Source organism: Poromitra crassiceps (genome assembly GCF_964638095.1).
Source record: "Poromitra crassiceps genome assembly, chromosome: 9".
Taxonomy (NCBI): domain Eukaryota; kingdom Metazoa; phylum Chordata; class Actinopteri; order Beryciformes; family Melamphaidae; genus Poromitra; species Poromitra crassiceps.
Window position 1 is genome coordinate 44,484,592 of NC_139630.1, and position 20,172 is coordinate 44,504,763.

General features: G+C 45.4%; 1 protein-coding gene across 1 annotated transcript in view; it reads left to right on the forward strand.

The window, feature by feature from the left end:
• The window catches only part of enpp1 (ectonucleotide pyrophosphatase/phosphodiesterase 1), a 43,069-nt gene extending 25,751 nt beyond the window's left edge, over positions 1–17,318 (forward strand). Inside the window, exons 12-24 of the mRNA XM_083643413.1 lie at positions 2,739–2,870; positions 2,990–3,021; positions 3,153–3,280; positions 5,012–5,081; positions 7,833–7,920; positions 9,218–9,402; positions 9,610–9,649; positions 10,197–10,357; positions 11,922–12,057; positions 12,931–13,005; positions 13,998–14,127; positions 15,706–15,850; positions 16,540–17,318. Of these exons, the coding sequence (XP_083499539.1) occupies positions 2,739–2,870; positions 2,990–3,021; positions 3,153–3,280; positions 5,012–5,081; positions 7,833–7,920; positions 9,218–9,402; positions 9,610–9,649; positions 10,197–10,357; positions 11,922–12,057; positions 12,931–13,005; positions 13,998–14,127; positions 15,706–15,850; positions 16,540–16,692 (1,475 nt within the window). The 3' untranslated portion in view covers positions 16,693–17,318. The remainder of the gene's footprint in view (positions 1–2,738; positions 2,871–2,989; positions 3,022–3,152; positions 3,281–5,011; positions 5,082–7,832; positions 7,921–9,217; positions 9,403–9,609; positions 9,650–10,196; positions 10,358–11,921; positions 12,058–12,930; positions 13,006–13,997; positions 14,128–15,705; positions 15,851–16,539) is intronic.
• Positions 17,319–20,172: the final 2,854 nt, after the last annotated feature.

Genomic DNA, 20,172 nt, shown 5'->3' on the forward strand with positions numbered 1-20,172 from the left:
TGCATAAAAACAAACTTCACGGGATTGTTTTCCAGCCTGTGTGTCACTGAGGGAGAGTCTAGACTCGGGTTTGAGAGGGTTTAGAGCAGGGGTGTCAATTTAATCCTGCTCAGCCACATCAACATTATGCTTGCTCTCAAAGGGCTGTTTATTAAAGGAGGATTCTGGTTTTCTACACGCCGGACCTTATTTCCAGCTTAAAATACGATGTTTTACTCATCCAGAGAACTTTGGTTTCATTCTGATCGCCATAGAAGATATTCAGGTCAGAGTATAGTCCGAACTGGCCAAAACGGGCGAAAACAGGGCCTACGTAGTACACACTGTAAATAACGTATTTTCTGCAACGTAGCGGTTCTTATCCTCATAATATTTCATTCATGAATGAGCGTGAATCCGTTTAGTCTCCTCCGGGTAGCCTTTTTCCTTGGTTCTTGGTTCGTCAAGGTTTCCTTGACGAACCAATGCTGCAGAACATGATGGTGTATCCAGCCTCCCTAGGCTCACTAGGGAGCTTCCAAACGGGACGTATGAGATACCACTGGAAAGCTGAGAAACTCTGCTTTACCTGACCTTTTAAAGCATGTGGATAGGATTAGAGGTTCAAAAGTTATTAAAAAAAATAACAATAGCTATTTTTACGTTATCTCGGACACAGCATATAGCCTAATTGTATTCTTGGAAAACTCTCGTGGGTCACATAAAATAATGTGCCTGGCCGGATTGGGCCCGACGGCCTTGAGTTTGACACATGTGGTTTCGAGGGTCTAGACTAGAGTTTGGAGGGTTAGTGTCAGCTTCTCCTGTTTGACTTGGTTGAGTCACTGCACCTGTCGCAGGCCAGGACGACTGCAAGCCAGAGGCAAAGCTGCTGACAAATGAGTGTGTTAACAGTGAGAAACAGCGCTATGCTAACTGCCAGGAGGTTCTGTCAGGACTGGAGGAGTCACTCTGGACATCTGCGGCTCATATGTGTGGTCTTGTAATTAGGTAGGTTAAAGATCAATGCAGTGAAATTGATTGTGGCTCAGGCCAGGGCGATGCCCAGCTATCCTTTCATAATCTATGCATCACAGATACAGGATTTTAATTGAAACTCACTCTACTTGTTATTACTCTATGGTAGCCTACAAGCCATCAAGGAAGAATCACTAGTGTTCACATGTCACACCCTACCCACCATCAGCATCTGGTGTGACATTCAGGCTGTGAAACAGAGGTGATGACAAAGTAACTTCTCGTCAAATCAGCCACGATCAGACATTTCTTTATTTTGAGGCAGGGAATCTACCGCTGCACTACCCAGATGCCACTGGCAGACATTTCTGAGAGAATCAACTTGATAGTCCCTGCAGCACGGCACCAAGGGCATACAAAGTCCATTAACAAACAAACAAAAGACAGATAGATCATACACCAAGCATCATGGGTTAAAAACAGACGGGTCACACTTTATTTGAATAGTTCAATGCTGATACTCATGTTACTATCAACGGACTATCATTTGTCATTAAAAAGCCTAGTTTCAGGTAACGGAAAAGTAGTGTACAGAATACAGACATTATTCAGTGTCTGGGTTAGAATTAGGCCACCGTAAGGGTTACAGTCAAATAGAGAAGTGACACTTGCACATCCTGGTGGCGCACGTGCGGCAGCGGCTCGGTCCTTCGCACGGCCGCCGCCTTTCCTGTCTGCCTACTGTCCTATCTGCCTACTGTCCTGTCTGCCTACTGTCCTATCTGCCTACTGTCCTGTCTGCCTACTGTCCTGTCTGCCTACTGTCCTATCTGCCTACTGTCCTATCTGCCTACTGTCCTGTCTGCCTACTGTCCTATCTGCCTACTGTCCTATCTGCCTACTGTCCTGTCTGCCTACTGTCCTGTCTGCCTACTGTCCTGTCTGCCTACTGTCCTATCTGCCTACTGTCCTGTCTGCCTACTGTCCTGTCTGCCTACTGTCCTGTCTGCCTACTGTCCTGTCTGCCTACTGTCCTATCTGCCTACTGTCCTATCTGCCTACTGTCCTATCTGCCTACTGTCCTGTCTGCCTACTGTCCTGTCTGCCTACTGTCCTATCTGCCTACTGTCCTGTCTGCCTACTGTCCTGTCTGCCTACTGTCCTGTCTGCCTACTGTCCTATCTGCCTACTGTCCTGTCTGCCTACTGTCCTGTCTGCCTACTGTCCTATCTGCCTACTGTCCTGTCTGCCTACTGTCCTGTCTGCCTACTGTCCTGTCTGCCTACTGTCCTGTCTGCCTACTGTCCTATCTGCCTACTGTCCTGTCTGCCTACTGTCCTGTCTGCCTACTGTCCTGTCTGCCTACTGTCCTGTCTGCCTACTGTCCTGTCTGCCTACTGTCCTATCTGCCTACTGTCCTATCTGCCTACTGTCCTGTCTGCCTACTGTCCTATCTGCCTACTGTCCTGTCTGAGTGGAGACAAAAATGGCCAAAAAATAATAACAGAGAAGTGACACTTTGTTGAACAGCTGCTGTTTGTCACCTGGTAGTTTCATATCATCTGCTGTTTGTCACCTGGTAGTTTTGTATCAACATTGGACTATGTATATGCAAATAAAGGGACCACACATTCATGGACAATCCTACAATTAAAATGATGCGCATGCTTTCCCTTTGTCGCGCTATTAGCCACAATTCTAGAATATAAATGTACACAAATCGAAGTCAAACTTTCATCTGTCGTCTTCTTCTTCTTAGTATTCTTATTCTTATTTTGCAGGCATGGAGGAAGCTTCCTGTTCAAGGGCAGCGTTTGTCTCCAACTACACAGACAACACCAACGACTTCACTGTCATCCAAGGCCCCGCGGCCCGCATCAGACCCAAGCGCCTGCCGGACGATTTCTTTTCCTGTGAGTTTCGAGTTTCGATAACGCCGCAACTTCCCTTCTTTCCGGCACCGTGACATCATTCAATGTCACAGTGACAGGAACACAGACTAATGTGGCTTGACCTTTGTTTCTGTTCCCAGTCGACTACGAGGGCCTGGTGAAGAACCTGTCGGTATGTGAAGTATTCCAAATGCTCTCCGGACTTTTGTCTGGACGAGAAGAATGAACAATTATCTGCTTGCTTGGCTGTGTCAAACAGCCCATTCTCTGTGTTGATCCTCCTCGTCTCTGTCTGTTCTGAAGTGCAGGATCCCTGACCAGCCAATGAGGCCGTACCTCAAAGAGAACCTCCCCAAGCGCATGCACTTCGCCAACAACGTGCGCATCGAGAGGGGCCACCTTTACATGAAGCCCGCCTGGCAGGCAGCCCTGTAAGTGACCGTGACCGTCACTTTGTTGGCTCATCAAACACTAACTGACACATTACAAGCAGTAGTGTCAGGCTTAAGTGTATTAAAGGAACAGTTCACCCCCCCAAATTCTGTCATCATATACTGTACTCATTCGTCACCAGTCAAAACTCCATTGAAGTTTGTACGGCCACCACCCGTCTGGCTGTCTGTCTGTCCATCATCCATCCATCCGTCATGCACATGGGCATTGAGTATTGGCATAGGCAGGGTCTGACAAAGCCCATTTTCCCAAGCTAATTAATTGTAGCATCCGCAATTGTATCAAGTTAACCATAATTAGCCAGAACAAGACCGCAGGTAGGAAGGTTTTGCCTTCAAAATAAAAGCATAACTTCCTTGTTTTGACAACCATTTCCAACTCACCGGGCAGTGTTTGTGAGCGGTCTGTGTTTTGATAGTCTCGCTTGCCTTCCCTCCCTGCGCCGGGAGAGTGTTTTGGTTGCCACGGTACAGAAGAAGGAGTCATGGTTTCCTATACTAGAAATAACTAGGTAAATGTAATTAGCCTACTTAATATAATTGGGAAAGTTTAGGGGTTTTGGTCTCAGTGCAATGTTTACAAGACACTTAGAGTGGGAAGTGGAAGAAAGATGTAATATTTGACAGTATATCCTGGTAATAGCCTGGTAATCCTCTGAGTTGTCTGGTGTATACAGACCACAACAAGGCCTTGACAAGGTGGGCGACTCCCCCGCCTCCCTTTCTCTCACGCTGCCACCCCCCTTTTGTGTGTCAGGGTATAGTTCAGTAGCCTGGTAAACCAGCCGGTCACGTGAACTCACATTTAATTTCGTTCTGCGGGACTGTCTGTCAGACAAACGCCTTCAGCCAATCAGCGTAACAAAACAAGTGACGTGCGCTGTTCAGTGCAGAGCCAGCCACTTTAGCATGTAGCAACATTAGCAAGCTAGCGAAGTAGTGTTATGGCTGAATCTGCTGTAAATGATTTTTGCCAAATCCAGTCGGAAGAATAGCGAAAACGTATTTTAAGTACATACTCTTGCTTTTGTTTAATTGTTGTTATTGAGTCTATTTCTGCAATAACTTCACTTATGGCTGTGTTTATGCTAATGTTAGCCTTACTGCTAGTGAAGCCGCCATGTTTGCTACAGCGTCGACCTGTATCATCAACTACGTCAGTCTGCCCCTGATTGGCCAACTTGCGCTGTCAATCACAGGGTACTGAGTGCAGTCGCTGATTGGCTCGTCCGCTTTGCAGTTTCTGCTAAACCCTTCCCAGGGCTTGAGGCCAGACGGTCCCGCAGAATGAAATTAAATGTGAGTTCACGTGACCGGCTGGTTTACCAGGCTAATAGTTCAGACCAGGGTGGCAATTTCATAGAGGCCATTGCTCCTCCCACTGGCCATGAAGCCCTGAGACCCCGAAGGCCACTTTGGCAGCTGTGCCCTGCTACCAGCCTGCTACTGTCAGTTGCTTTAAAAGCAATAGCTGTGTAGCGGTAGCCTATGCAAAGAATGTGTAATTGGCTCATTTTAACACACATTTCAGAAAAATCGCTCTTCACGATGTCTAAGCCGCAGCAATGGCCTTAGTGCCCTGGCATATGGTCTTGTGCCATAAAAAGATGTGTGAGGCCAAAGGGCAAATGGCCTCGCCCCAAAATGATGAAATTCCCACCCTGGTTCAGACCCCTGACCATGTTTATTCTCTCTCTCTCTCTCCCCCAGTGACCGCAAGGACATCAAGTACTGCACTGGAGGATTCCACGGCTCTGATAACCTCTTCAAAAACATGCAGGTCAGAGAAGGGGGGAGTGGGTGCGGTTATACGTCAGCAACAAGCACAATCGCAGTTTATCAGCTCATAAGTCTTGAAAATGAAAAGCTTCCTTGACACAATTATAAAAAGATTTCTACATTCTACCCACAGTTGAATGAGAGTGAAACAGAAATTTGCACTATTTATTTTTCTTTTTACAGCGAGCTAAACCGAGAACTTTGCACAACCTCTGGCTATAGTTTGCTCTCACAGCTTAGAGCGTAGGAAAAGCCATCGCACGTAGTCTATGAAAATAAAGCAGCTATGTTTAGATGGAAAACAAAGCTCCATTCAGCAGGCTTGCCAGAGGCTGAATGGCATAAGCATAAAGCACGAGAAGACCTTTGCTGGAGCTGCTGTGGCTTCAGGGAGAATTCAGGAGAGCTCGGACAGTTGCACAACAATTAAAGAGTACTGTAGTTCTCCCAAATTTCACAATGGTACATCCTAATCCAAAAGCCTCCTCTGAATAGAAACATGCATTCATGCCGCCCAGGTAATGCAGCGGAAGAGTCCCTACTGAGCGACACGAGGGTCACAGGTTCCCGCCCTGTGTTTCCTCCGGCTTGGTCAGGTGTCCATATGGCACAATTGGACGTGTCTGCGGGTGGGAAGCTGGACAAGGATATGTGTCCTGGTCAGAGCCGGGAACTTGAAAAATGAACTTTAACTATTCAAATAGGAGTAAATACTAAAAAAATAGAGACTAAAGTAGATAACTAAAAGGTGTGTACTGTAAAAAAAAAACTACTATAGTAATTAGACCAGTTGTCAGTAGTTTTTTTCCACCTACGCATGTTCTGCGTTGGGTTGGGTCTGTTTGTTTTGGAAACATGTTTACAAGATTTCTGTCTGCCACCTTGGTGTTAGTCTTTTTGATGTGTCTCTGTATAAGGACATGGTTTACACTGGAATTTGGCTTGGTATAATTAGCTAACAAGGTTACTCACTTCCCTAGAAAACAACAGGCAGCTGTGTGAACTAGGGAAAGTCTTGAAGTTTGTCTACGCAGAGCAGACAAAAACAGTCTGTGGCTGAAATAGACAGACTTACATCACCTGCAAATATTTCCACATCCACCCACTTTCATTTTCTGCTAGCATTAAATTCTTCAACTTACCTTTTAGAGGTTATCTAAGTTCATTTTCAGAGAAAATGCAATTTGACTTTTAGTTTGAGCTCATTTTCAATCGTGGTATTAAATGTTTGATTGACGCCCACGTAGTTGTTCTAATAGATGGAACAGTGAGGACTCTGATGAAGACGCACTCTGCGTCGAAACGTTAGTTCAATAAAAAGTTTCTATTTACACTTGATCCGTGTGCTACAGTACTTTTGGATTTCATCCAAAGCCTCTGTTCAAAGACTTGCCCTTTCCTGAGAGCACCGGACCAGCCTGCTGGGCTGCTTGGGTCGAAGCGCGCATAACTTCATCCTGCAAGATGGAACAGTATTGTTTGGATAGTTCCCTGCACTGTACTGTTTTAATGTGTGCCTCATTTGTATTTTTAACACGTTAACTGCCAACGACGTACTGATACGTCAAGCAGAATCCAACCGTTGACTGCCAGCGACGTATGGATACGTCAAAAAAATCGTTTTTTTTTTTTTGACGGTGGGGCGTTGATCAATCCCTTTTACGTCTCCTATACAATTATTGGAGGTATTGAATGTGTATAATCTATTTTACCGACCCACTAAGTGTTGACAGTGCTCCCCCAGACGAGCGAAATCAAAGAAAAAGGGAGCAAGCCATTCAAGGAAATGGCGAGGCGATTTTACAGTATTACATTCTCATGAAAATGGTTGGGGGAAAACGCTCTCGTTTTCGCGCTGATTGCTGGCGATGCGGGATTGCAAATTTACATAATACATTACAGGTGGAACACACTTTGAAACACGCAGCATAAATATGACCAGAATCGCAAAAGCTTCTCTCAACCAAAACTCCCAAGAAGCGAGCGAGTCCATGCCGACTTCCTCAAACAGCAGCCTGCAGACAGGCACAGGACAGCAGCAAAAGCACTGAGACTGTGACGGCCGCTGCAGCCAAGAAGAGGGAGGAGTTGAAGCAACTCTGCCTCTCGCTCTCTCCCTCTCTCTCTCTCTCTCTCTCTCGCTCTCTCTCTCTCCCTCCCTCCCTCTCTCTCTCTCTCTCTCTCTCTCCCTCTCCCCCTCTCACTAGGATTAAACCTAGTGCGTCTCCCTCCCGAGAGGGAGGGAGAGAGAGAGAGAGGGAGGGAGAGCAAGAGGGAGGGAGAGAGAGAGAGAGAGAGAGAGAGAGGGAGGGAGAGCGAGGGGAAGGGAGAGAGAGAGAGAGAGAGAGAGAGCGAGAGGGGGAGGGAGAGAGAGAGAGAGAGAGAGCCAAAAATGAATGGTTAAAGTGACAGTTCTATCGAATTTCACAAAAAGCCGTTTATCTCTGAATATTTTTTCTGATGCTAAAACCATGCTGTATTCAACTGCTAATGCTTACATAACTACTAACTCTACAAACTAACTCTTTTAGACAGAGAAAGTACACATTCTATTAGTACTTTTGAGATATTGTATGTTCACAAACTCCAAGCAGAAAATAATCCTCGGCGCTTGTAAAATGAGCCACAATCCTCAAAAAACGGCTTGGCAGAAGCTACCTACAGCAAGAAAAAAACGGCTGGCAGTCAATGTGTTAAATGTCTCCAAAACGAATGCATTCATTTATTCATTATGTTTGTCTACTTTTTCCAGACTATTTTCATTGGCTATGGCCCAGGGCTCCAGCACAACACTGTTGTCCCTCCTTTTGAGAACATTGAAGTTTACAACCTCATGTGTGGTAAGTCACTTTGCCATGGCATACTCAGGCCATTGTGCTGTGTCTAAACTGTAGTTTGCCATGGCATACTCAGGCCATTGTGCTGTGTCTAAACTGTAGTTTGCCATGGCATACTCAGGGCATTGTGCTGTGTCTAAACTGTAGTTTGCCATGGCATACTCAGGGCATTGTGCTGTGTCTAAACTGTAGTTTACCATGGCATACTCAGGGCATTGTGCTGTGTCTAAACTGTAGTTTGCCATGGCATACTCAGGGCATTGTGCTGTGTCTAAACTGTAGTTTGCCATGGCATACTCAGGGCATTGTGCTGTGTCTAAACTGTAGTTTGCCATGGCCTACTCAGGGCATTGTGCTGTGTCTAAACTGTAGTTTGCCATGGCATACTCAGGGCATTGTGCTGTGTCTAAACTGTAGTTTGCCATGGCATACTCAGGGCATTGTGCTGTGTCTAAACTGTAGTTTGCCATGGCATACTCAGGGCATTGTGCTGTGTCTAAACTGTAGTTCAGAAATGTGTAGCTGTAATTGCACTTATCCGGTTTATACAAGGGGATAAAGTGGGATTTGGCAGGGTGGGGTAGAAGATACAATTGGTGTGTGGTGGGGGGGTCGCTTAAATTAAAACACATTTCCTGTATTTCTACACCACTTCACCTCTTGGATTAAGTCAGGAAACAGCAGCCATCATGGGCGTGGGAAGCAGTTGACCATTAGGGGGGACAGATTTGACTACTGGAGTCTTGGGGGGGCATGTCTTCAGGAGGATCCCTGCACTCCTCCCCCCAAAAGAAAGACAGCTCTGCAATACTCATTTATATTAGCTTTTAAAAATGCTCTCTGAAAATAAAGAATGACTGAATGAGTGATAAGTGACAGATCAGACTTTACTGTATGTGTTGGTTACAACAGTGAATCTATCTAGTTTCTCATGTTTCTCATTAATAATGATACAATAACAATAATAATATTTCCAACTTCGAATTGCAGTGTTTTATGTATTTGTATTTTCACTCAAACTAACTGCACTGATGTTATGTTTTCTGGTCATTTATCTTTTGGGTGCACTTATAGACAAGATGCAAGCCATCCAATAGGGTGAATAATTAAGTTTAATTTTAGCTGCAACACAATACACAGTAGGCAACCTAACCTACCTTGCCATTTAAAAAATCAGCACAGACAAAAATATTCGTTCTCTCCCTCTCTCTCTGTGTGTGTGTGTGTGTGTGTGTGTGTGTGTGTGTGTGTGTGTGTGTGTGTGTCTCTCTCTCTCTGTGTGTCTCTGTCTCTCTCTCAGATCTCCTTGGTATTTCCCCTGCTCCGAACAACGGGACCCACGGCAGTCTGAACCACCTCCTGAAGCGGCCCGTGCACATGCCGGTCCACCCGGCGCAGCTGTCCCACGACGTCCCGTGTGACGCCAGCGGGCCTGTTCCTGCTGACGACCTGAGCTGCTCCTGCAGCTCGCGCACCAAAGCAGCGGTACGGACAGACACCGCTAATGAGGTGGAGGAAATATGAAGGGGTGGATAGAGTTACTACCAACATATCCCACTCAAGTAGTTGTACTATTTGACTTAAAGGTGCATTTAAGTCATCTGTAACTCTACTGGCAAGCAGCAGGAATGACAACAACATCAACAGGTTTCTGGTGCAGTAGACTAATATCAAGTATGAATTTCTTTTCAGGAGAAAACCATGAACAGACAACTTATCCAAACAAATTCTAGTGAGTATCATTTCATTTTGCTTTGCACTTGTAATGGTTTTCAGGGAAGGTTTGAAATACAAAAACAAACAAAAAAACAATGTAGTATCTTGTAGTATCTGGGTATCTGTTTCTGTATATTGCTGTTTTATCTATTGTATCAAGCACCTTTTTTCCCTGGATTTCCCCCCCATTTTCTCCCCAATTGTGCTTGGCCAATTCCCCCTGCCAAGCTGTCCCAGGTGTTGCTCCGCCCCCACTGCCGATCTGGGGAGAGTTGTAGACATGCTTCCTCCGATACATGTGCAGTCGCCAGCCGCTTCTTTTCACCAGCAGGACGTAGGAGGATCACGCTATTCCCCCTCAGTTCCCCTCCCCCCGAACAGGCCCTGACTGACCAGAGTAGGCGCTAGTGCAGCGACCTGGCAAGCCAGAGGCAGCATGGGGCACAAACCTGTGACCCTCGTGTTGGTAGGCAGGAAATGTACCGCGGCACTACCCGGGCGCCCCCTTTTTGGGGTTTTGTGTGAAGGTTTCCATTTGTATTCACTCATGGCTTCCCTTTTAGGTTCCAAAGCCAGCCTGCGCCGCCTCCACCTTCCCTACGGAGTCCCTCGAGTTCTCCAAGAAAACGCTGACTACTGCGTGCTGCACCACTCCGACTACCTCAACGGATACAGCAAAGACCTTCTCATGCCGTTATGGGTTGCTTACACCATCCAGCCTCTGGTGAGTCCGGCCGCTCGAACCGTTTAATTTCTTTCATCTCTAAACACAGCCTGTTCAGTCGAGTTCTCTTGGCTGTTTGGGCTGCAGTTTAGGTCTGGACGGAACATGGAAGAGTATCTGAACTGACTTCAGCAGCTCTTGTCTTCCACTGATTATGACGGAGCATCTGTGTAAATCACGAGTGGTGATGGCACGATGGAGGGATGCGTTCCCAGGAGAGTGTATCTGGTGTTGTAATACAGCGTTTTATATTACTCCCAGTCTTAATGATAAACAGTGGAGGTTTTGCCTGTGGAGAGTCTAGATTTGTTTTCATTCAAATTTCACCCAAGTAGCCTACAGCACGAGCTGAATATGTTTCTTACCACACGCCTTGAAAGACTTTGGATTGGTTGTGCAGCTGCATTTTTTCCAAAACATCCATTTTCTAGCTCAATCCACTGTTCACCTAACAATACCGCCCCCATCTGGCAGAGTCAGGTTACTGTTCACCCACTGAAAACATCTCAATCCACTGTTCACCTAACCTGACATTGCCAGATGGGGGCGTTATTGTTTCTTTTCACAAACTGTTCACCCACTAAAAACAACAATTTCACAGCTTGTCCAAGATGTACCAACCATTTCATTTGCATGCTCAGAATGCTAGATTGCCAAACACTGAGGTCGACTCCAGCTTGCTTGCCTATTAGACCAGGGGTTTTGAAAGTCTGGGACTGTGGGCCCCCCCTACCCTCAATTCCTGGATGCCTATGGGATCATGAATGTTATTTGATCCCATAGACACTCAACAATTGAGCCAAGATAGCCTGATATTGCCATTTGACACACCGTATGTCAGACTACTACGCCAAATACATAAATGTGGTCTGTCTGATGGCATTTATTTGTTTCTGACTCTGGGAAAGTGGGAAAAACAGTAAAATTCCCCAAAACTACTGTACAGTATCTCTGAACTATCTTTCAGCAAATCACAAACATTTTGGCTATTCTATGTGAACTCCTTTTGATAACCAATACAATAACTAATAATTATGTTTTCACTTACTGAGCCAGCCCCCCAGGGGAGGCCCGCACCCCTGGGGAAGCCACCTCCCACTTTGAAAACCTGATCTATAGACTAAATTCAGTGAGGACATGCCTGATGAGCCCTCACAACAAGCTTGTGATTGGAAACATCTCACAACTTACTCATGCATGCCTGTGCACATGCTGAAAAACATGCAATACATAACTTTTGATGGTCATTTTTCTGCCTGATCAGTTGCCGCAAATTCATACTTAGTCCATGACTTAGGAGTTTAATTCCATGACTGAGGAAGGAGATTAGATTATTATTGCTAGAGTACACTGTAAGTAAAAAAAAATAGAAAGAGTACTATGCCCTCACTGACCCAAATACACAGGCAAAGCCAAACTGAGCCAAGTGATCTTACACAACACTCAAAAGTACTAGCCAGGAGTCCCAGTCCTGACCACAACTGACTGGTCCTCTTTGTGTTGCTCTTTCTCTCTCCCTCTCTCTCTCTCTTTCCCTCTCTCTCTGTCTCTCTCTCCCTCTCAGACCAGTGTGCAGCCCCTGAGCGCGGAGCTGGAGGCGTGCGTTCGTGCCGACGTGCGCGTCCCGGCGCCCGCCAGCCAGATGTGCGTGCGATACCGAGACGACCCCGCTCTGTCCTACAGCCTGCTGCATCCCCCCAGTGAGTGCCCCGCCGATCTCCAGCCGGGTGGTGAATTGAAGTTGACGTGTTGCAAAACTGCACTAGGCCACATTCTTATGTAAACTAAAAAATAATAATACGCCCGTCTTTTCAGGCTAAAGCACAAAAGAGAGCAGCGTCCCATCGGACCTAATTAAGATGCTGTAGATTCGGCCTTTGGGTGCGGGTGTCTCCTAAACGCTCACTCCCCCCGTTTTCTCCCCAATTGTACTCAGCCAATTCCCTGTTAGGGTGTCCCGGTTGTTGCTCCACCGCCGATCTGGAGAGAGTTGTAGACTAGCACATGTTTACTTCAATACATGTGCCATCACCAGCTTCTTTTCACCTGACAGCGAGGAGTTTCACTGGCAGGATCACGCTACTCCCCCCAGTTCCACTCCCCCCGAACAGGCGCCCCAACCAAACAGAGGAGGCACTAGTGCAGCGACCAGGACGCATACCCCTAATCCAGCTTCCCGCCCGCAGACACGTCTCGCCCGACCATGCCGGAGGTAACAAACATGGGGGCTCAAACCTGCGACCCTCGTGTTGTTAGGCAGGGAATCTACCCGGACGGCCTCCAGGTTGGCAAACACGAGTGTGCTGTGTGCAGTTTACTGACCATCCTCTTACAGGATTTCTGGGTATTGGAGTTTAAACAGTTTTCAGTTACATCTAGCTGCCATTTGGAGCCACCAACATGCATGCCAGGTTCTTAATGTATACAATACAGATGTCCAGACCTGCTGTTAGTGTTTAATGTATACAATACAGATGTCCAGACCTGCTGTTAGTGTTTAATGTATACAATACACAAACATGTCCTCCAGACCTGCTGTTAGTGTTTGAAACCATTCCTTGGTTTCTCTGTAGATCTGAGTGCCGGTGGAGCAGAGACAGACTCTCTCATCACAAGCAACATGGCACCAATGTTCCCTGCATTTAAAGGTGAGCCACTGCTGCACATGTTTCTTTCATTGCTTGCTTACTAGATTTTAAAGCGGAAAGAGTGATGGCTGTGTTTGGAATTGAATTCCCTGGTTTTTAGAATGATTTCCAAATTGTTGAAAGTGGAGTCCAAAGATGTAACTGCTGTGATTACATGGGACGACTGTACTTTTATTGACCTAACCTCTCTGTGAAACACAATTAAAGGTTTAGTTTTATGTTTTATTTAGCTTAGTTTTGATTCTCGCGTCATCCCAGACAGAATTCTCCACAATAACAATCACTCTCAAATGAGGTTGTAATCAAATGGGTGATTCAGTAGACTGTAATGTAGCTGTAGGAAACACATGAGTCTGTTTCATACATAGCCTACAAATGATCTCAACTGTGTGTGTGTGTGTGTGTGTGTGTGTGTGTGTGTGTGTGTGTGTGTGTGCGTGCGTGGAAATGATCTGTGTAATTGGAATTTCCTGGTTTTTCTCAGTTTAACTAGACTGAAGGAATGCTGGTTTATTGCTGTAATTTGGTGTTATCTTCATTGAGATCATCTTCATAGTCAAGCCTTATTTCGCCCAAAAAACAATGGTTTTATTGCTTAATGCTGGTGTAGATTGGAGACCTAGCTCAAACACATTGCAGCGACTGTATTTAAAAAAAAAAGTTGTGTCATGTGATGGGATATGTGGTGAGGATGACACGATTATTTTCCACGTGTGGTTTTCAGAGCTGCAAAGATGAGCCGCACCACTACTTTTAACTTGTCAATTCTGTGGGCTGACGAATTTATGACGATGTCTTTCATCTTCTTAGTAATCTGGTTAGATTCCCACTGGGGCACTTTAGATAGAAGCGCCCTCCAAATGGCTTGTGTCAGTGCAGCCGGCTGTGGTTAAAAGCCTAAATATGAATCAGTTTCATTCATCAGTTTACAGATGCTGCCCTCTGCTGGCACATCACTGTATTGATCGCTGTGTATTATTCCCCAACTGCAGATGTTTGGACCTATCTCCATGATAGCCTGGTTCCGAAATACTCACAACTGAATGGAGTTAACATCATGAGTGGGCCCATATTTGACAAAGACTATAACGGAAAGTTTGACGCGCCCAAAGCAACCACAGCGTAAGTAAGCAGTTCACACTAATGAGGGGTTTTCAACTGATGGTCCGCGCCCCCCTGGTGGTCCGTGAAGGCATTGTAGGTGGTCCCTGACCATGGACTCAATAATGTTGTTTCTCTCAACCCCTTTCCTCACACCAGTGGGTGGTCCTCAGGTTGCTTCTTAGTCAGAATGGTGGTCCGTATGTCACAATCAGTTGAAAACTCCTCGGGCCGGTTGCACCAAGTGGTCTTAACTATGCCTGGTCGTAACTCCTACGTCGGTCTTAGTTAAGACCAGTCTTTAGAGTGGATTTATGCCTGTTGCACCAACACGGCTTACGTCTGGTCTTAACTACGCCGGTCGTAGCAATGCGCGTCCATGTGAATTGCCAGGGAATGCACCCTGATTGGATGATGTTGCAAAAATGTGCCTCGCGACCTGCTTGGAGTGTCACTGTGCCACTACGCTCTATCAGCCACTACTGTATGTGCATCACTACACCCTCCCTCATCCCACCCTCCCTCGCTCTGGGGGAAAAATGCCGGTGATTGAGCCAGACAGACAGTCTGAATGAAATTGAATGTAACGTTCCCAATTCTATGTATTAAATTCTAAAACATTAACGGCAACATTTGGGAAGGCTAAGCCACACAACTAGTTCGTTATAATCTAACATCATGCTTCGATGGCTGTGTTACGACGGTGACGATGACGGTAAGGACTCAAAAAGGTCTCCGCTGATAAGACACGGAGATCTCTGTTACAGGCAGGCTCTACGCCTCCTCCTGACCAGGCGTAAGAGTTACGCCTGGTCGTAGTGAAAAGAAGGCTTAAGCCGTCTTGGTGCAACCGGCGTAGCTGTTAGGTCGTAAAGTTACGACCAACTTAGCTTAAGACCAGTGTAAGATCAGTTGGTGCAACCGGCCCCTGGACTATTTGTTCCTAATTTTCTTCACTGATGTCACAGACCATTGCACTTGGAAAACAGCATGTTTTGATCACCTTAGCGCTTATGTTTCTGGGTAGTAGACTCAGGCTGTTCAGTTATCCTCTTTGGTACTTTTAAATGGAAAAAAACGTGAAGTTTAACAATTCATCAGTTTCCTGGGGACCTCCTGGAAACCCCTCAAGGACCCGTGATGGGCCCCAAACAGAGCCCACTGGGATGCTTTTAAAGCCTGCAATACCTGGGCAGAACCAGCATGTAACCTCAAATATAATAGAACTTGGCAGTGGGGGCCTAAAGATTAAAGAAGCGAGCTTGTGACCAGAAGGTTGTGTGTTCAATCCCCGGGACCAGCAGGATAAATCTGGGCAGGGAAAGTGAAAAAGTAGTGCTTGCCCCTCCCTCATTACCACCACTGAGGTGCCCTTGAGCAAGGCCCTTAACCCCAACCGCTCCAGTGGAGCTGCTCAGTCAGTGGCCGGATGTGAATGTGAGCAGGGCGCTCCTGAAAAACTCTGAAAGACTCTCCTGTATAAATAAAGGTTTAAAAAAAACACATCAAGTAGAGTTTTAATAAATAACTACTTTATCATGATTTTCTACACACAGATCAAATATGAATCTTATGACCTGTGATGTCTTCTTTCTTCAGAGGTGAGGCTCCCATCCCGACACATTTCTTCCTGGTCCTGACCAACTGTGGGAACTCGACCTCTGACCCCAGCAGCTGTGAGGGGGCGCTGCAGGCCCGAGCCTTCATCTTGCCCCACCGCCCGGACCACACAGAGAGCTGCCCCGTGAGTAGCCTTCTTCTTCTCCTAATCGTTTCTGCGCATCGGCCCACCTGCGACACCTCTGCAGAAACCATCGACTGTATCATAGACCGTGGATGTAGCTACTGTGACGTCACGCATCCGTTTGTGGACTCCCGTTTTGCAGCCTCCCATTTGGCATTTTCACCGTTCCCATCTTGGTTATTTGGAGCCAGAAGTGACATAAATTTGGACAAGAAGAACCGCAGCACCGCCGCCTGTTATTGGTCCGCAAATGGCGAGCTGCGCGATCACTGGACAGGCGACCCGTCAATCACGCCCAAAGGATAGTCTGCTTTATCAGCTATTTTTACTCTAAATGGGACCATAATTTACCAAACCATGCTGTATTGAAGAAGACTTGAAACTAGTAATTGAGACCATAACATAATTAGGAAAGTGTTTACTGAAGTCATAAACCAATTGAGAAGTAGGGTCATTTTCCAATTGACTTCTATACAATCAGGACTTATTTTTGCAGCCAGTGGAATCGCCCCCTGCTGGCGATTAGATAGAATGCAGGCACTTCCATATTTGCTTCACTTTTCACAAACTGAGCTTACCCCCTTGGCGGAAACGTGTCCGCAGATCCTCCCCATCAAAGCTGAGACATGTGAATAGAGTCCAATCCAACACATGTGTCTTGGCTTCTCTTCTCTCTTCTCTGACTGCAGGATGGATCAGACTTTGCCTGGGTGGAGGACTGGCTCCAGATGCACATAGCCCGGGTCAGAGACGTGGAGCTCCTGACCGGACTCAGCTTCTACCATGACAGGATATCAGTGCAGGAGACGCTCCAGCTCAAGACGCTGCTACAGACGGTTTAGAAACACAGGCGGTGGACGTTCAAAGGCACCTTTAAGTTCTCGAAGAAGCCTTATTGGTCGGCACAACAGGCAGGAAGTAGGATAACGTCAGAGAATATTTTTTTGAAATGAGGCTCAGAGTTCTGTACCAAAGACGCCATCATTTGCCGACTGGCTCCACTTTAAACCAAAGCTCTGCTTCAGATGAGAAGGAGGCAGGGACAAAATAAAAAATGGGAAAAGAGAAGCATTTACAGTATTGATGTTGGAAGAATCTATTTATACTATGACTCAAATGGTTTTAATGGCTGGGGCATTTCGGGAAACCCCCGGCAATCTGGAAGCGTTTGTTTCTGCCATTTGCTGTGAGGAATCCCTGCCTGCCGCAGGTCTGGAACCAGATGTTAGGCATCTGGAGCGCTGGCTGCAGCAGGCGAGGTGGAAACCAAACCGGGAATTTTACTGTAGTCACAGAAAAAAGTGTGTTTTGGTCTGTTTTCAACGCAATCAAGGGCTCATGCCAAATGTTGTCATTGTATGTATATGATTGTTATTTTTGGATTTTGTTCATACAGCACCAATGTGTTTTTTAGAATTTTGTACATTTTTAATGTTCTGTTTGTGTACATATATGTATGGAAAACCAGGTCAATTAAAATCTTGAAGGAATTATTGTGTGTGTGTGTGTGTGTGTGTGTGTGTGTGTGTGTGTGTGTGTGTGTGTGTGTGTGTGTGTGTGTGTGTGTGTGTGTGTGTGTGTGTGCGCGCGCTCATTGAAATTCCTTTTGTGAGCAACACAGTCACCAGCCTCTTTCACTCTTCATTCTTTGCTCTGGAAGTCCAAGATGGCATTTGGGGAGGTTGAAGTTGAACACAAACCATTTCCATTACGTGTTGCAGCATTTTCAAAATCGTCCGCTGCCATGGCAAAACACACAATCTCCACAAAGCCACTCTTGCACTGACTCTTTGTTCATCACCTCTTTTCACTTTACTGCACACAGCATTATAAGGTCTGATCACTACTGTACAGAGCATTATCAGGTCTGATCGCTTTACTGCACACAGCATTATAAGGTGTGATCACTTTACTGCACACAGCATTATAAGGTCTGATCACTTTACTGCACACAGCATTATAAGGTCTGGTCACTTTACTGCACACAGCATTATAAGGTCTGATTAATGCACACAGCATTATGAGGTCTGATCACTTTACTGCACACAGCATTATAAGGTGTGATCACTTTACTGCACACAGCATTATAAGGTCTGATCACTTTACTGCACACAGCATTATCAGGTCTGATCACTTTACTGCACACAGCATTATGAGGTCTGATCACTTTACTGCACACAGCATTATAAGGTCTGGTCACTTTACTGCACACAGCATTATAAGGTCTGATCACTTTACTGCACACAGCATTATAAGGTCTGATCACTTTACTGCACACAGCATTATAAGGTCTGATCACTTTACTGCACACAGCATTATAAGATCTGGTCACTTTACTGCACACAGCATTATAAGGTCGGATCACTTTACTGCACACAGCATTATAAGGTCTGATCACTTTACTGCACACAGCATTATAAGGTCTGATCACTTTACTGCACACAGCATTATAAGGTCTGATCACTTTAATGCACACAGCATTATAAGGTCTGATCACTTTACTGCACACAGCATTATAAGGTCTGATCACTTTAATGCACACAGCATTATAAGGTCTGATCACTTTACTGCACACAGCATTATAAGGTCTGATCACTTTAATGCACACAGCATTATAAGGTCTGATCACTTTACTGCACACAGCATTATAAGGTCTGGTCACTTTACTGCACACAGCATTATAAGGTCTGATTAATGCACACAGCATTATGAGGTCTGATCACTTTACTGCACACAGCATTATAAGGTGTGATCACTTTACTGCACACAGCATTATAAGGTCTGATCACTTTACTGCACACAGCATTATCAGGTCTGATCACTTTACTGCACACAGCATTATGAGGTCTGATCACTTTACTGCACACCGCATTATCAGGTCTGATCACTTTACTGCACACAGCATTATAAGGTCTGATCACTTTACTGCACACAGCATTATAAGGTCTGATCACTTTACTGCACACAGCATTATAAGGTCTGATCACTTTACTGCACACAGCATTATAAGGTCTGGTCACTTTACTGCACACAGCATTATAAGGTCGGATCACTTTACTGCACACAGCATTATAAGGTCTGATCACTTTACTGCACACAGCATTATAAGGTCTGATCACTTTACTGCACACAGCATTATAAGGTCTGATCACTTTACTGCACACAGCATTATAAGGTCTGATCACTTTACTGCACACAGCATTATAAGGTCTGATCACTTTACTGCACACAGCATTATAAGGTCTGATCACTTTAATGCACACAGCATTATAAGGTCTGATCACTTTACTGCACACAGCATTATAAGGTCTGATCACTTTACTGCACACAGCATTATAAGGTCTGATCACTTTACTGCACACAGCATTATCAGGTCTGATCACTTTACTGCACACAGCATTATAAGGTCTGATCACTTTAATGCACACAGCATTATGAGGTCTGATCACTTTACTGCACACAGCATTATAAGGTCTGATCACTTTACTGCACACAGCATTATAAGGTCTGGTCACTTTACTGCACACAGCATTATAAGGTCTGATTAATGCACACAGCATTATGAGGTCTGATCACTTTACTGCACACAGCATTATAAGGTGTGATCACTTTACTGCACACAGCATTATCAGGTCTGATCACTTTACTGCACACAGCATTATAAGGTGTGATCACTTTACTGCACACCGCATTATCAGGTCTGATCACTTTACTGCACACAGCATTATAAGGTCTGATCACTTTACTGCACACAGCATTATAAGGTCTGATCACTTTAATGCACACAGCATTATGAGGTCTGATCACTTTACTGCACACAGCATTATAAGGTCTGATCACTTTACTGCACACAGCATTATCAGGTCTGATCACTTTACTGCACACAGCATTATGAGGTCTGATCGCTTTACTGCACACCGCATTATCAGGTCTGATCACTTTACTGCACACAGCATTATAAGGTCTGATCGCTTTACTGCACACAGCATTATCAGGTCTGATCACTTTACTGCACACAGCATTATCAGGTCTGATCACTTTACTGCACACAGCATTATCAGGTCTGATCACTTTACTGCACACAGCATTATCAGGTCTGATCACTTTACTGCACACAGCATTATCAGGTCTGATCACTTTACTGCACACAGCATTATAAGGTCTGATCGCTTTACTGCACACAGCATTATAAGGTCTGATCACTTTACTGCACACAGCATAATTCCCTAGTAACAACTATGGTAACTAATAGTCTGTTCTTAAGTAACTACCCCATTAACTACTCATGAACTAGCAGAAAAAAATTAAGGAAGTAATCATTA